The sequence below is a fragment of the Astatotilapia calliptera genome, chromosome 7 (genome assembly GCF_964374335.1).
Source record: "Astatotilapia calliptera chromosome 7, fAstCal68.1, whole genome shotgun sequence".
In the NCBI taxonomy this organism is placed as follows: Eukaryota; Metazoa; Chordata; class Actinopteri; order Cichliformes; family Cichlidae; genus Astatotilapia; species Astatotilapia calliptera.
In genome coordinates this window covers 7,161,007-7,179,346 of record NC_137428.1, presented here as the reverse complement: position 1 = coordinate 7,179,346, position 18,340 = coordinate 7,161,007, and the positions used below count along the sequence as shown (strand labels likewise).

At 42.0% G+C, this 18,340-nt stretch overlaps 1 protein-coding gene and 1 pseudogene across 3 annotated transcripts in view; both read left to right on the top strand.

Moving 5' to 3' along the window:
- The window catches only part of sez6l (seizure related 6 homolog (mouse)-like), a 109,050-nt gene that overhangs the window by 31,744 nt on the left and 58,966 nt on the right, over positions 1 to 18,340 (top strand). For all 3 annotated transcript variants that reach the window (XM_026172826.2, XM_026172827.2, XM_026172825.2), the window contains exon 2: positions 16,050 to 16,496. In XM_026172826.2, the coding sequence (XP_026028611.1) occupies positions 16,050 to 16,496 (447 nt within the window). The remainder of the gene's footprint in view (positions 1 to 16,049; positions 16,497 to 18,340) is intronic.
- Positions 16,775 to 16,893, top strand: LOC113027519 (5S ribosomal RNA; annotated as a pseudogene).

Below are 18,340 nucleotides of genomic sequence, written 5' to 3'. Positions count from 1 at the left end.
AGAGCAGAGATTCTGGCAGGAACTTTGCCATCCCAGCCATGGCGGCAATCCCACCTTACTAGGTTTAAAGTGTTTAATCTGCTGAGTGGTTATTTTCTTGCCCCAGCAATGTCCTCTAACCTTTTCTGCTCAGTGTTCAGAGGGTAATGCACTGCTGCTCAGTTGCTGTTACTATTTGTTGTTGCTTTTCTAAAGATAGTATTGATACTGCAGTTCCAGCAGTTTTGGTGGAAAGCAAGCAGGGTAATTATTTCCTGCATTTTGACTGAAGGTGCTGATCACTGAAATGTGCTGCTCTAGTTGCTTGGAGTGGGATAAAAATTTGCAAACGCATTTGATAACGATTTAAATGAAATGTAAAGGTCTTAAAATAAGACCTTATTTCGATTAAATCAGTGAGTTTTAGTCTGTGCAGTGAGTAAGAAGTCTCTTGGCTGACAATCTCTTCAGACAGCTCAAGACAGCCCCATCAAATAATAGCTGTCAAATAGTAAATGTCACAGCACATTTCCCTCAAACAAACCTCAAAAAATGCTACAAGTCTGCCAGCCATCATCATGTTTACTGGGTAACAACAGTAACACAACCTGTGCTTTAATGGTCAGGTCTGGTTTTTGTTATTTGCCCAGTGACCGAATGAAATGAATTAAGTTGCAGAGTAGCTATGGAAGCTGTCGGCACATTACTTGAGAATATGACAGGAAATTAATTATATTATATCTTCAGCAGACTTTGAGTTTTAAACCAAACTCAAGGATACATGTTGAGCTTCTCATGATTCTGTTTAGGAGCGTTTCCATTTGCTCTGTCTGTAAAGGACAGTGTTGGGAAGGTTACTCTTAAAGTGTATCCCACTACAGATTACAGAATACATGCCCCAAAATGTATTTTGTAACGTATTCCGTTACGTTAGTCAATGAGAGTAACGTATTCTGAATACTTTGGATTACTTATATTATCATACTTTTTATAACTACATGAATGTACTATTGCTGTGTGATTTATTACTTTTACTGAAGGTTATTCGCCATACCAATACCAACTAGATTTTTAAATCTTAATATAAAATGAGTAACAGTAGGGTGGACATTAGGTAAGGCTGCACTTTTAGCAGCGATCTTGTATACAAAACTATTCCGCGGGTATATGAAACAGGTCTGCGGCTCAGAACCGTAAAGACATAACCGTAAAGTGACCTCTGGCTAAAACATCAGGTTCTGTGTCGGGCTTGTAGCAGAAAACTAGCTTTACTTTGTTCTCTGGGTCAACTTTGCTAGCTAGAGACAGAGAGAGGTGAGAGACAGAGAGAGGCATTGAAAGGCTGCTCCAACTGAACTTATTGTTTCGGAGGAAAACACAAACACAGTGTACAGTCGAGTCTTAATAGCTTACTTACAACTGGGCTTGTCAGGCACTCTTTTTGGTTGCAGAGGTTATTATTATATTTACATGCTTCCAGCTCCTGTTTCTTCTCGGTGACAACTCGTACTTTGTGACTCCCTCCTTTTTTCTCCCTCCCTCGCTTACAGACACATAACGGGAATGGCAGTCCATTCTCCCTGCAGCACGGACTACACTGCCCATGAGGCTACATTCTTTAGGGCTATGCCTGTAACACTCTGCCTATTGCCTTCATATCAATAAATTTTTTTGAATAATTTTTTAAAAATATTTCTTCACGTCATTAAGTAGAGGTGACATGGGCCGCGAGATTGAGACACATACATTAGAGCCTCTTAATGCGTGTTTTGTTTGGGTTTCCACCAAAAATAGAGAGAGCATAGCCTAATGGAACAGGAAAATACCACTGTGTAATCCATTCATTTCAACAAAGTAACTGTATTCTGAATACCACCTTTTTAAACGGTAACTGTAACGGAATACAGTTACTCATATTTTGTATTTTAAATACGTAACGGCGGTACATGTATTTCGTTATTCCCCAACACTGGTAAAGGAACATGTCTTTCTCATTAGAAATCATTGCTTACATAGTTCAAAGTCAGATGATGCCATTCTTCCCAGAAAGAGGGTAACTGGAATGAGTAGAACAACAAAATAAAGGTTTGAAGCATTCACTGGAGGACAGTTAAGGACAAAGCAACAGTCATCCATGGCCCAAACACTTCCTAGAAAAGTCTATCCACACTATAAAGCTAACTTAACAACACATGGTGTTCAGGTAACAAATTGCTTTACTGATATTTTACCACAATTCTGTTTTCTGCTTTTATTTTCTTTTAATCATATCATAAATGTGATTTAGAAACACACTCTCACAGACCATTATAGTGCATTTCCATTGTGATTGTATGGCAGCTCTTATTTTGCCATGCAGCCCAGTCACACCAAAAAGATCTGTTGTTAGGCTTGTTTCCTTTATTTGTCTCAGTGTGGTATTTAATCTGTTTTTCATCTCAAGCTGTGAAGACAAGTCAGACAGAAGGTACACAGTCTCTTCACTCAAAATATACATCCAGTAATTCTTACTTTCCCCACTTAGAGACTCATTTATTCTATGCTGTAACATTTCCCATTGATTCTAGTGTGTTGTTTCATATTTTGCAGGGTCAAGCGCATATCAAAGATGTTCTATGAATTCATGCCTTCTTTTTTAAGGTCTTTGTTTGAAGAACAAACCAAATGGAGTGTTCACGTTTGTTTAAGAAGGAAAGAAGGGCTGGACTTAACTTTTTTGAAGGTGTTTCTCCTTTCATTCAATAGGTTTCTGAAGAAGTATACTGTAAAATCTAATTAGTTCCCAGAACTCAAAAAAACGAAGGAAACTCATTGCCTCAAAAAAATTGAGTAAAGCTTAGCTAAAAATGACTAAATTAGGACAACTTATTTATTTTGAGTACTCTGTACAAGCCCATTTGCTCCCAGAACTCAAAAAAATTGGATCAAGTTTACTTAAGATGACCAAGTTAGGGCAACTTATTAATTTCGAGTACACCGTACAACCTCATTAGTTCCTAGAACTCAAAAAAACTAAGGAAACTCGTTGCCTCAAAAAAGCAAAGTAAGTAAGTAAAGCTTACTTAAGATGACTGTTAGGACAACTTGTTCATTGCAAGTCTGCAGTATTAAGAATAACTTGATATTTCTGACTGTACAATACTAATTGTTTACCTACTGACAAACATTTCAAGTTCAACTAAATGAAAAAACAATTTGTGGTACCATGAATGAAAGAAATCTCCATCCCGGGTTTCTCCGTGGATCGGGTTTCCTCCGAGGGGTGGGCACCTATAAGCAGAGTTTTGTCTTTACCCTATAAGATTCAAAATTATTCAAAGTAACACTCAGGTATGCCGTTCAGCAGGTTAGTTACAGCGCCGGGAGTAGCTTGGGAGAACAAGGAAACACAGACTGCTTCAGGTTGCTTTCCCAAAATCAACTCAAAGGTTTATTCATCATACAACAGTTTATATAGAGGAAAAAGGTTCGTGTGTCAGCAGATTCTCAGTTCAAACCGGTACAGACCAAATAAGGAAGCGTCTTCCTGCCCTCTGAGCAAAGAAGTATCCTTTGTGTAGTTTATCAGTTCAGCTACAATTTATGATTATCCCAGCAAAATACACTCCTAGACATAGAATACAGAGTTCTTTCATTAGTGAATTCTGAAACAAACCACCTGGCCTTTAACAAGCTCTTTTCTAGGAGATAAAGACGGGAGGATGGGAATAAGGAAGTGATCTCTGTGGTATTTTCGACCTTGGTACCAGCCTGTGATTCTTACACATTAATTCTTGGGTCACAGAGAAAGAGAAAAACAACTAGTAAATGGGCCTTATTGAGTAACAGTTTTCCTGTATAATATCACTATAAAACAATATCCTGTAAATGCTACCATGGTATCAAAATATCACAACAATGAATATGATAAAAAATAATTAACAACACTTTTTGTAATGATGTTAAAATCAGCCCAACTTTTATTTTCAAATGCAAAAAAGTATAACAGCCAACATACTGGACACTGTTCTCTTGAACAACAAACAAACTCGCGAGTTGAGAGCGAAGAGAGGTGAAACCATCTCATTTGTGCCTTCATATTGTATGAAGTATGAAGGATCAGACTGAACTGTTGTGTTGTTCAATCATTTGTCAGACTGTGTTGTTCAGTTCAGTCATCTTATGATTTTAATATATTACCACTAAATTTATTAACTGATCATTGGTTGGTATAGCACCACTCTATTAAAAAGCTAATTCTCCAGGCTGCAGGACAACAGGTTAACTGGTGTCTGTCAGCAGTGGATGAACTCAGAATTTTGTAGCCAGTGTCAAGTTTTCCAGTTTTAACAGTAATGAGAGATGTGGGCATGTTTGTGAGTGTAAGCTGGTCTTCATTGTGTGTGTGTGTGTGTGTGTTAGTAGGCGGGTAATGCATTCTGTTTTATTTTCATCTTTTTTCACTTTTGTTGCGATGCTTAGGTACCTTTCTCAACCTCCGCTTCAAGTCAGTCGGCCTCAGGTTTTCGTTTTTCCTTAACCCGATTTTCATGCGTCCCCACACTAAAAACAGTTTCATTGATCCTCCATGTTCTCTTCTCCCTCCTTGTTATATTGTTCCTCCTTCCCACCACTGCTGTCTGTCTCTCCCACATCCTGCAGCAGTTCATAGTTGTGTGCATTATCAGCAGTCATATGGGCAGTTTTTCTTCAACTTTGTCTTGTTTTTCTCAGTTCCTTCCATTGAAACTTTTACTCCATGTGTGGCAAATCTAAAATTCCAGCTCCATTCACACACAGTGATATTGCGGGTGAACCTTCCAATTCCCATCTTGTGATTGGGAGAGCATGTCACCATCCATGATGGTGTTTGTATATGCTGCTGGTCTCCCAACCCTTTATTGACTAAGTATCATACAGGCCGCCTGGACCTATTTGGTAATTTTGTCTGTAAAAGGGCCAGAAATTAAGTGAATGTTTTTGCCTGTTTTTTTCAGAATAACCTCAGCTTTCAATATCATTTTACATTATTGTATTGTTAATACAATGGAACAATAGTCTAAAGTAAAAAAAACAAACAAAAAATTGACTTGTAGTTAAGATTTATAGTTAAGTGGAAGCTGATATTCAACATGAACAAAATGTAACACAACATCAACTTGCTCTGGAACTGTATTTTGTCATTAGAGAGAGGTTAGTTGTCCTTGAAGCTTGTTTTTCAGGATAAGACGTACATGGAGGTGAAGCTGTGAAATATTCTGTCAGGGTAGGTGTGGAAAACAGCACGGCTCCTTTTGGAGAAGGCAGTGGATTTATTTACAGTGTGGTAAAGGTGCAACAGTTCAACATATATGTATATAAAGTGATGGGTGCCCAGGTGTGGTCTCCTCCTTCTCCTCTTAGCAGTGCTCGTGACCGTGAAGTGAAAACACACGTAGTGACTCCTTCCAAAACAGTAATCCCAAGTGGCTGTCCAGCTCCTGTGATCTCTCTCCGTTTCCCTGCTAGTGGCAAACACACGCAGAGTAATTAAACAATCCTCAGCTCAACGTAAACTGCCACAAAAAAACGTCTGCGCTGCTCTACCGTGCTTCACACAATGATCCAGTGCTGACTGAAGCTTGATCGCCCTGTTAAGAAGGCAGCGCTGGAGATTGCGGATAATTGGCTACAGCTGGCCGGCTCCGATCTGCAACAGGTGCGGCCAGCCTCAGTGTGGGAACACTCTCGGGAATGCTCGTCACCGCTCGGAGGTAAACAATCCCTTTACGAGAGAGAGAGTGGAAGAGAGGGGGAGGGAGCAACACGCACACAATAACACACGGGCAGGCAGCCTGGCGAGGGCTGTCGGACCATGACAGTACCCTCCCTTTAACGGGAGCCTCCCGGCGACTGACCAAACTTGTCTGGGTGCTTCCTGCGGAATTCTCTCACCATATTGTCATCAAGAATAGCGGATCGTGGCACCCAGCAACGCTCTTCCAGACCATACCCCTCCCAGTCCACCAAATATTGGAAGTCCCTACCGCGTCGCCTAGGGTCCATAATCAGTGTTATGGAATATGCAGGTGCGCCGTCAATAATCCGGGCAGGTGGTGGGGACCCAGCAGGTGGGCACAACGGGCTGGTCTGGACTGGTTTCACCTGAGAAACACGAAACACATTATGAATCCGCATATTGCGGGGCAGAGACAACTTCAACATCACTGGATTGAGGACCGAATGAACAGGGAAAGGCCCAATGAAGTGGGGGCCCAGCTTTTTGGACTCAGTCCGAAGGGGAATGTACCTGGTTGAGAGCCATACCTTCTGGCCAACCCGGTAAGCGGGCGCTGGGGTGCGGCGACGGTCTGCCAAGCTCTTGTTCCGTTCCGCCGTCCTAAGCAAGGCCGCCCTAGTTGCCTTCCAGGCGCGCCGACATCGACGAATATGATGTTGGACAGATGGTATGGCAAGCTCACCCTCCATGATGGACAGGAGCGGAGGTAGGTAACCTAGGGAGGCTTCAAAAGGTGACACACCCGTTGCAGTCGACGTACTGGCGTTGTGGGCATATTCAATCCAGGCCAACTGCTCGCTCCAAGTGGACTGGTTAGATGAGACGACACAGGCATGGCCTCCAGTTCTTGATTCGCCCTCTCTGCTTGGCCATTCGTCTGATGATGAAAGCCAGAAGACAAACTGACCCGGGCCCCCAGTACAGCACAAAACTCCTTCCATACCCAGGAAGTGAACTGGGGCCCTCGGTCCGACACAATGTCCTGGGGAATGCCATGTAAACGGAAAACATGCTGGGCGAGGAGTTTAGTAGTTTCCAAGGCAGATGGGAGTTTAGCCAGGGCCACAAAATGGGCTGCCTTGGAAAAGCAGTCAACAATGGTAAGTATAACAGTATTACCTGAAGATGGTGGAAACCCGGTGACAAAGTCCACCGGTAGAGACCATGGACGGCTGGCGACAGCAACTGGCCGTAACTGACCCGAGAGTGGAGAGCTATGAACTTTGTTCTGAGCGCAGATGGTACACGCAGTGACATACTCTTGGACGTCTTTCACCAGAGCAGGCCACCAGAACAAGCATCGTAAGAACTTGATGGTACGGTTCTTATCTGGGTGGCAGGAGAACTTAGCTGTGTGTACCCAATGAGTGACCTTGCCACGGACAGCTGTGGGAACATACTGTCGGCCCACTGGGCCCGAACTGGGACCAGGTTCCAGTTTCCTCCCTGATCAACTTCTCAATCTCCTACGTCACCGCACCCACCACACAGCTGGCCGGGATGATAGTCCTCACCTCCTCCTCCTCCCCCTCCCCAATGGGAGCAAACTGGCGCGAGAGGGCATCTGGCTTGGTGTTACGCGACCCTGGCCTGTAAGTGATGACAAGATCAAAACGAGTAAAAAACAAGGCCCACCTGGCTTGCTGGGCGTTGAGGCGTTTGGCTGTCTGCAGGTACGACAGATTCTTATTGTCCGTCCAGACCAGCACCGGATGCACACTCCCCTCCAGCCAGTGGCGCCATTCTTCCAAGGCCAACATGTAAAGGAATATGCAGGGAAACAAGCGGGACCCCCAATCTCCTGGCTAAAGTCTCATCCATAAAGCTTTGTTCCGCGCCTAAATCCACTAGTGCATTGCAGGAATGAGTTATGGACTGAAAGATAAGTTTGGCGGGGCAGCTGAGGTGGGGTAACACATCTCCCGTCGCACCCATCAGTAACCCCACCGCTACTGACGGGCCAAGTCATACAGTTTTATTAGTATTATTTATTCAGCCTGGCAGTTTCTTCTTTCTTTCCAGACATAGTAAACCTCTAAATATAAACGTGAACATTAACATGAACCCGAGAAAACCAAGACTTGAGAAAACATTGATTCCAGGAACATGATGCGAGGAAGACAGACGACCCGACAATGAATAAAGGGAGAAAGAGGACTTAAATATACAGAAGGGTAATGAGGGAAGTAGAAACACATGGGGAACACAGCTGACACAAATGAACATGATGCCGCTCAGGAAGCAAAACTAATCACACTGAACATTGAACACAAGACTGTCAAAATAAAACAGGAAACGTTGAGGGACGTAAGATGGGACACGCAAGCTTGACAGAAGGGTCGAGGGAAAGCAGATATGAGAGACAGAGAGAGGGAGCAAGGGAGAACGAGAGGGAGGAAGCACGAGAGAGAGAAAGAGGAGGAAGCATGAGAGAGAGATTTACAAAAAGACAATAAACTTAAAGCTGGTTCAAATGACACAGAACCATGGCACAATAAACAAAAGTGTTTCTTCCCATGTTTAAAAATTAATTATTAGCTACATTTTTGTGACAGATATAGTAGATAAATCTTTAATATATTTTTTTTATATTTATTGAATGGTAAACTAAAAAGTACCTTGAAACAATTCTTTCAGCCATTATTGTTCATGTGTGAGTGTGTGGCCCCTAAAGTTAATGATAGCTGAGAGAGAATTACTGAAGTTTTGTTTCATGAAATGCACTCTGTTTTATGAAATGCACTCTCTTCATAAACAACTCAGCAGATCAAGTTGATGCCAAAGAGCTCAATTTTGGTTTCGTCTGACCACAGCACAGAATCATTTAGATATTCACTGGCAAACTTGAGATGGGCCTGTACATAGGGATGGGTATCGTTTAGGTTTTATCCGATACCGGTGCCAAACCGGTACTTTTGAAACGGTGCCGGTGCTTAAACGGTGCTCAAACCGGTGCTTAAAGAATGGAGAACACAAAATTGGTCCAAAAACCTCTCATGTTCAGCTGTTTTTTTGTAAAAGGAAAACAATGTTAGCCTTTTCTGCAGCTATGGGGCATATATGGTATCACTCTTGGCTGGAAGCAGTGCTTAAACAATGGAAAAAACACAAACTTTGTCCAAAAACCTCTCATGTTTAACTGTTTTCCACTTTTTCTTTGGTCATTTTAGCCTTTTTGGCCAGGGTGAAGGGAGTATCTGCCATCAAACAAGAAGACAGCCGCATGTAGCTACGACGGTGTTTGCTAGTTCACCTTACATGCATTAATGTAATAACGTGGTTAGCCTACTCAACGTGAATTACACACGAACAACATTAAGCTACTCACGCAGAGAATAACGGCGGCTGCTGCCATCATCATCCGTCATCATTTCTGCTACACTGGCAGGGCTAGGGGCCAGGACTCTATTCTTTGGGTTTTTGGGGGATGTTGCTCCGGGTCCGATAATTGGCAACCCACCCGCAGTAGATGTGCACGGTGTGAGGTATCGCAGCAAGCTATCAAATACGGCGCATTTCTCGGCTTTAAAAAAAAAAACGCTATGCGTCGCCAGGTGTTTCATCGGATTTGAGGTGTTACCTCCTTTGACAATATCACAGTATCAGCTTAAAGCACTTGTTGCTGCTGAGTTTGCATCTTTTGCTGTGAAGTACAGCCAGACTTTTGACTGCTTCGCCTTGGGCATTTTTAATCTGTAGCTCTGCTCTAAAAGAACGTACGTACCTGGACCCGCCTACTATCCTCGGAAACGTAAAATGATTGGCTAGAATCTAAAGTGTATCACAGCTCAGGAAAAAAAAAGCACCGAAATAAAGCACTGAAATGTGCGCTGCTTTTCGGCCTGGTTACTACTGTTTATGTCAGAACCGGTGCCATCGTGGCACCGGATACCGGTACCCATCCCTACCTGTACATTTGTCTTCTTGAGCAGGGGACTTTATAGACAGTGTGTTACCAATTGTATTCCCTTATCGTAAGAGGACTGGTAGCTCCCCTTACGATAAGGGTTCAGATCGCGCGAACAGGTGTGAAATGTGTGTGTTTAGTTAGTTAGTTTGTTTGCTTGTTTTAATCAATTTTAAATCATGCTTTTTATTTGTTTTTGTTTCTAATGTCTCTGTAAAGCACTTTGAATCACCTTGTTGTTGAATTGTGCTATACAAATAAATTTGCCTTGCCTTGCCTTGTGGCTGTGGTCCCATCTGCCTTCAGGTCATTAACAGGTTCCTCCCATGTAGTTTTATTTTGATATACCGATGTCTTCATGACCAGTTACACCATATCACGAAAAATCTTGCATGGAGCTCTGGACCAAGAACAGTTGATGTTCATTTTACATTTCTTCTATTTCCAAATGATTCCGCCAACAGTTGTCACCTTTTCACCATGCTTATTACTGATGGTCTTATAACCCATTCTAGTCTTGTGCTGTCTCTTGTCTCCAATGTCCTTTGACATCTTTGACCTTTGATCTCCCCTTTGGTCTTATCCATGGTGATAGAAAACATGGAATGGAAAAATTATTCTATGGACAGGTGTCCTTTATGCACATAATCAGTTGAATTCAGGAGTATCTGAAATGTATTAATTGGCTATAATATGTGTGCCACATGGGCACACCGCCAATCTGTGGGAACCACAATTTTGGCTGTGTTGAAGTAGATCAAATATGTATCTTAATCTATCATTTTTTCTGTATCTTTGATCTCTCTCCATTAAAATAAAATTATCATAAAATTAGAGACTATTAATTTCTCTGTAATGAGCAAACTTACAAATGCAGTGGAAGATCAAATAATTACTTCCTGCACAGTAAACACACCCTGCAGACCATCCACTAAACTGGAGTAGAACCACCAGAAATCTAGTGCATGATAGACCCAGCAGGAAGGTCAAAATGAGCTGCCGAAATGGCAGTCATGTCCAAATGATAGAACCAAAAGAAAGTGTGTAGTGATGAACAATCAGGTGCAAGTAAAATATCAATCAGAGAATTCAGATCTGCTGCTGTAATCTAGTGAGATTCCAATTCCATTATTGATATAACTTACATATTCGATTCCTTATTGATTCCCTTATTGATTCTCAATGGCTCCACTTTGAGAGTCATCTCTAAACAGCATATCAAACATATTACATTCATGCAAAATAATTACATGCTTAGTGGTCAAATGTTTGTGCATGTTGGAGGTATTTCCCCTCTTTGTTATGATCAGTGGCATAACTCCAAAAAACTAAAGTAAAAAAGTTATTACACATATTACACAAAAAAATTCTTAAAATTAATGCAGTACATTACTTAATTACATCCAGGAGAAAGACAATTATTATACTACTCATTACGTTATTTGCATGTTACTGATTATCTGATACACACTGCCTCATAATTACCAATTAACAATATAAACCTACAGGCTACAGCCCTACACACCAACACAAATCCCTATCCTAGTGAGGACACAAGTGATCTTTCTCTTAGTATTTGGGTCTGAACACGAAGCTGAAAACACAAATCAAAGATGAAAACCAGCACAAAGAGACTTTAAAGTGATCACCAAAACGATTCTACTTTAGAAATATGAACAGGTAGAAACGGAGGCTGCAACCTGACTGTTCATCAGTTTGTTACCTGTTGAGCTGGAGCAGCGGGTGGCTTCACCACAAATGATGGCTTACTTTATTACAGTGCTGGACTACACACCACTATTTTCCTCCTCTGACACACAAACTGAAATCAGTTGATCATAGCGAGAGGGTAAGAACCAGTAAGTGAGATCGATAGGCAGGCAGACTAACGATTCCAAGGTATTGGACTACTGGGATTCTCATCCCTATTGAGGACATAGATCAACTGGTAAATCGAGAGCTTTGCTTTTACACTCAGCTCCCTTCACCAAAACGGGCTGGTGCAGGGTCCACATTACTCCAGCAACAACACCAATCTGTCTGCCTATCTCCCTCTCCCTTCACTCGTGAATGAGACCAAGAGATACTTAAATTCCTCCACTTGAGGCAGTAAATTCCTCCCACTTGGACGAAATGAGGAGGCTGAGGAGTGTGATCCCTCTATAGTTGGAGCACACCCTGCAGTCTCCACTCCAGTGTGCCAATCAATGAGGTATTGCCCCTGATCGCCACTCAACATTGCAGAGGCATGTCAACCAAGACAGTCCTAAAACATCCAGAGCCTTCAGAAACTCAGGGTGAACCTCATCCACCCCAGGGGCCCTGCCACCAAGGAATTGTTTCACTGCCTCACCCCCAGGTATAGACCCCAGTCCCCAGACTCTGCTTCCTCTATAGAACATGTGTCAGTGGGTGGGATTAAGGAGGTCCTCAAAGTATTTGTTCAGTTGAAGTCAGCAGCACTCCACTCACACTATACACAGTGCATGTAGAGCACCGCTTTCCCCTCCTGACTCACATGATGGTTTGCCAGAATCTCTTCGAGGCAGTCCTAAAGTCTTTTTCCACGGCCTCTCCGAACTCCTACCACACCTGAGTTTTTGCATTAGCCACTGCTCCAGCCGCATTCCCTTTGGCCTGTCATTACCTATCAGCTACCTCTGGAGTCCCGCAGGCTAATCAAGCCCAACAGGAGACCATCTTTAACCTAATGGTTCTAACTTAACCTTCACCTCTGGGATCTACCATCTAGTTCGGGGGTTACCACCACGACAGGCATCAACCATCTCTCTGCCCCAGTTCAGTGCAGCATGAAAACTGCAGCGGAAGTGCTGAACATGTTCCATTTGGACCTATAAGATGACAGAGTCCCCAGGTGGAGCCCCTTTAAGCACCCCGAGAAGACTAGGTACTCTGAACTGATGTTTGGCACTTAGGCGCAGACAACAGTCAGGACCTGTTCTCTGACCCAAAGGCACAGGGGAAAACCCTCTCGTCCACCGAGGAAAACCCCAATGCACAGACAGCAATCTGAGGGGATACTAAAATACCCACTTCAACCTGCCGTCTGTCACTGAGGGCAGTCACCAGACTTAGACAGAGCCCAGCCCCTCTCCAGGAAACTAGTTCCAGAACCCAAGCCGCCCAACTGTATCTAGCTGGTACCTCTTGACCTCATGCACTACCTCAGGCTCCTTCCCCACCAGAGAGGTGACGTTCCATGTCCCAGTCACTAGTAGTGATGGGTCGTTCGCGAACGAAATGGCTCTTAGAGCCGACTCTTTGACGTGAACGACGCGAGCCGGCTCCTTATCGCGAGCCGTCACGTGTTTTGGGTTTTTTTTGGGGTTTTTTTCTCTCACTCTCTCTCTCTCTCTCGCACTTTTTTTCCGCTTCACTTCGCACCTGAGCCTCGTGCTTTACGCTGGGCAGAGGAGGGAGGGGCGGTAGTTACACTCAGTAGCACAGGAACAGAGCCAGAGGGAGAGAAAGAGAGGCAGGGACAACAGCGTCACATTAGAAAGGTATAGTAATCATCCACAACTATTTTCGGTTGCAGATGATAAAGGATTCAGAAAGTTTATTCATGCGGGTCCATATGACAGAGAATGTGCATCTTCTTTTTGTTTTCATATTATAATTTATATTTAATTGTGTTGTGGTTTGCAGTGTTTTGTGTTGTTTTCACTTTAAATTTGTAAAAGGAAACAGATGAAAATTTAAATAGTTAAAAGTTGAAATGTGAATAGTTGATTTTTGTATTATATGATTTATTTATTACATTTTATGTGGAGTGAAAAAATAAAAGTATATTTACAGTGGCCCCTACAGACAAAGCACATACAAACTTCAAATCACGTACGAACTCTGAAGCATGTAAAACTCCAAAACACGTAAAAACACGTACAAACTCCAAAACACGTAAAAACTCCAAAACACGTACAAAAGACAACAGAAGTGCTCCAGGATGCTGGGCGCAGTGTTGAGCCTTTGTTATCTTGTGGCTACACAAGCCAGCAAGTACCAACAACCAGATTTGGTGTGTGGTAGTAACAGGTAAATGAACTTTTTTTTTAAATTATTTGAATATATATGAGTGCCTGTGTATAAATACACAAACAATACACACATGCTTTCAATTGTGTAATTTAAGTGATCTAGTAGCTCTGCTTTGGAAGTTCAGTTCATGCTAGAAATGTGTTTTGGAGTTTGTACGTGTTTTGTCTCTAGGGGCCACCGCATATATTTATATATAAACATATACAAATAAAACCACTTTTTTTACGTTAGTAATTCCTTTTGTGCATAATTTTACATTATTGTTAATAATAAATTAATTAAAGCAACAAAACAACCTAAAGCGCCGGTTCGGAGCCGAAAGAGCCGGCTCTTTTTAGTGAGTCGAACCGAAAGAGCCGGATCTCTAAAAAGAGCCGGAAATCCCATCACTAGTCACTAGTGTTGGTAGCGGGGATTGGGCCACCAGGCTCTCCACCCCTGGCAGCCGCCCAGCACACACTGCACCCGTCCCCAACGGCGCCTCCTCCTCCCCAATTAATAGGAAAAGATTGAACCTATTTCTATGGGTCTGTGGTGTTTAAAAACTGCTGGATGAAGCTTGTTATTTTTTGTCACTGCATCATTAAGTGAATTACAGCTTCTGATGGGACTTGACAGGTTGAGCTCCTGTGGTGGTTCAAAATTATATCTAATAAATATGTCTATATTCTTCCTACAGGGATCCTGCAGTTGGTGAAAAGATGCATCTCTGGACATAATGATGATATTGATTATAAATTCTGAGATTATAAAGTGACAATACTTTGTCACTAACTAACTATAAGATTATGAAAGGATGCAGAAAACCTAAGAAGGGATAGGTTAAAATTTAGGGGGTAACAGGTAATTTCCACTAATTTTTGACAACCCAGGTGACCCAGATCCAGGTATATACAGCAGTCTAATATGACTTAATCCAGAACGAAGTGATACTATTTTTGTATATGTTTGGCTTCTGGATCAGTATAATAAGCATAATTTTGTCTAAAAATATCACTTAAAGAACTTGAAAAAAACAAAACAAAAGCACACTAATACAGCAGATCTGTATCAGGAGCAAAAGTTTTCAGCATCTTTAGAAAACTAATGTTGCCTGCAAAGAATTCAGCTAAATGTCTGTGTACATGTTTACACATCTTTGTGAGGACAGAAAATTGGCATGCTACTATACTTGTGGGGATTAACAGTCACCTATGGGTACAAAATGCCCGTCCCCGCAAATTTCAAGGCATTTTTGAGGCTAAAAATGTGGTTTTAGTGTCAGGGTTACAATTAGGTTATGGTGAGGTTTAGGATAAAGGCATTCATTTTTGATGACGGCTAGAGAAAGCATTAAATCAGTAAGATGTCCTCAGTAAGATATGAATACGAGGTTGTGTGTGTGTGTATGAGTGCTTGTATTGACAACTACTGCTGTGTAGCTGCCTAAGTAATCACAAGCTGTGAAAGTTTAAATGAATTTCTTGATGATGGTGTGACAAGTTGAGCATAATGCAGGTACATCTAGAAAAAAAATTTTCTCTTACAAAAAGACTATTTATTTTCTGTCTCAAGATGGAAAACGGCAAAATGAGAAGAAAGCTCTCAGAGTGTTGACAACACAGAGAGGATATTTTCACTGATTTATTTCCTTGTGATAAAAATGAGAGCAGCTGTGCTCTCTTAGTTCTTCTCCTGCTTGAGGAGTATGTAAATGACTATAAATTATTAAATCATGTTGAGGCTGCATCATGAGCACTTTTTAGGCCGGACTGTATGGCTGCTTATTGAGGGTGACTGCAGAGTGTTAGTGGCAGGAGCTGGAGGATGTAGGTGTAAATGCTGGTGTTTGCTGTTTTTGAACTAAGCTGCTGGAGATGGTATTTTAATCCTTCTCTCCTGTCATGCTTAACTGCCTTGTCTACTACAATGTATACATGTGTGTGTACTTGTTTAAACATCTTTGTGAGGACCCAAAATTGACATGCCTCTATACTACTCTAGGCTCAAAATATGGTTGTGGTTAGATTAGGGGTAAGGGTTAGGATGAGGCATTAATTTCTAATGGTTGGGATTAGGATAAGTGGCTAAGAAAAGCCTTATGTGAATTTGATGTCATCACTGAGATGTGAAAATGAGAGAGAGAGAGAGAGAGTGTACATGTGTGTATGTGTGCATGCTCATTATGTTGTGAATGCAACAGCTTAACTGGGACTAGCTGTGCCGACCAGATAACTCCACTCCTGATAAGACCAGCAGAACAGTGACAGAACCACCAAGAACCATACTCCCAACACTTTATAAAAAAATTTTCTCAACTGCTTTGCCAGTTCAAATGATTAATCCCCTATTTTCCATGCTTTTCAGATAAAGAAGTCTCCACAATAATGCCGTCTGCCAGGTCTCCAGTATTGCCATCAAGGAGCACAAAGCAAGGCAGCCCCAAAGAAAAAAACTCTAGTGCCGTGACTGGTGGTTTGCAACAATCAGTGCTGGCTCAAAAAGGACAACTGGTTTCCCAGAAAGGGGGCATCCTCCCTTCTGCTCTGCCACAGAACCTGCTCCCTCTTTTGGGCAGAGGACTTTCCATCAATCATACCCCGGAGCATCAAAGCAGAGGATTACCGAGGCGGGTAAAGTCCCCCGCATCAACTGCAGCATCAGGGCAAGGCAGCAGTCCAACTCAGCCAATTCCTACAGACGCACATTCTCGGATGCCTCATACAGAGAGGCACACCCCTGAGCAGGAGGCTGAGATCACCACTGTGAGCATGAGGCCAGACCTTGACGCAGAGATAGAATCAACTTCAGCAGGTATTTAAAAATAGTTACAACTTTGTTTAACTAAACGAAATATTTGTTAGGCTAGTTTTTTTTTTCAATAAAAAAAGACAGCGAGACACCAGATTTACTTTGCTGTAGTTATTCTTCCCGCTGTATCCTGGAAATTCCAAAAGCACCTCTAATGCATGAGCAAATCAGTTACAGGAAAGTACTTTTTGTCATGGTCCTGGGTCTGTAACCCAGTGTTTATTTGTACATTTTGATTCTGGTTTAAGTAATATTCTAAGATTTAGTGTTTATTAGACACAGCTTACGGCCATACCACCCTGAGCATGTCCGATCTCGTCTGATCTTGAAAGCTAAGCAAAATCGGGCATGGATAGTACTTGGATGGGAGATCGCCTGGGAATACCAGGTGCTGTAAGATTGGGGTGGCTGTGGCTCAGCTGGGAAAACAGGTCACAAAATAATTGGAAGGTTGGTTATTCAATCCCCTTCTGCTTCAGTCTGCATGCCAAGTACCCTTTGGACAAGATAATAACCCCATGTTGCGTGTGAATGTTAGAGAGAAAGAGCACAGAAATAAAGTGCTTGTGCAAATGGGTGAATTAGGTAAGTTGTCTAAAGCACTTAGAGTGCTCAGATAGAGTAGAAAAGCACTATATAATTCACTATTTGTTCTGGTTCTTTTCGTTGTTTTCTGCTTTGTGTTATATAATTTCTTGTCTTTCAGTTCTGTTTCCATGCCTCCCTTACTTTACTTTACTTTACTTGATTTATATAGCACTCTTCACATGATAAAAACCACAAAGTGCTTCACAATAACATAAAACAGATAAACATAAAACAGTACAATCAAACATACAGCACAAATCTAATTAAAAGCTAGTCTAAATAAATGAGTCTTAAGATGATGTTTAAATGAATAAATAAAATCCAGGCAATGTAGAGATGGAGGGAGAGAATCCCACTACCTGTGGGCCACCTCTCTAAAAGATCTATCACCTCTGGTTTTAAAACGTGTTCGGGGAGCTACCAACAGCCTTTGATTAGACGATCTCAGGCTGCAAGAGGGAGTGTGACGTTCTAAGAGATCAGAAATATAGGCAGGAGCGTCATGATTCAAAGCTTTAAAAGTCAGTACTAAGATCTCCTCCCCTATGTTCCACGTTCCATGTTTTTCAGCCTTGTCTTCATATTTGTTTAACTCTTGTCTCCGTGTTCAGTGTTCCCTTTTTGTCTCCCCAGTCAGTTATGTTCCCATGTCTGCTTCTTCCCAGTCTCAGTATCAAGCCCATGTGTCTTAGTCTTGGTCTCCTTGGTTTTCGTACTTCCTGTTTAATTTTGACATTCTCTCATTCTGTGTTCAGTTTTGCTTCTCCTGTCTGATCTGTTTCTCCTGTGTTCCCAACTGTTGCCCATCCTCTTGTTATCCTGTGTGTGTATTTAAGTACTCAGTCTTTCACTGCTCGTTGTCATGTTGTTCCGATTTGATGAGTATTTCCTTGTGTGCCATGTTTCCCTAATTTCCCATAACTTCCTGGTTAATTCCTAGTTGTTTGTAACTTAGTTCCCAGTTCCCAGTTTCTAGATTCTGCATTCTTGTTTTTTTGCGTATTTTTGTTACAGCTAATAAAGCTGCCTACCTTAGTTTATCCGTTTCATGTCTGAGTCCTGCATTTGGGTCCTACCTCTGCCTGCAACACAGTGTACATGACAACTTTATCAAAGGCTTTAGTATGCTGCCATAATTAAGTCAAACAAATAGCAATCAAATGTTTTCATGTAAAATTTCTTTTTTTTTTATGTTCCCCCAGGAAGTATCTTTTTGTGGTTCTCTACTTTGGACTAATCCAGCCTAGTATTAGCTCAAA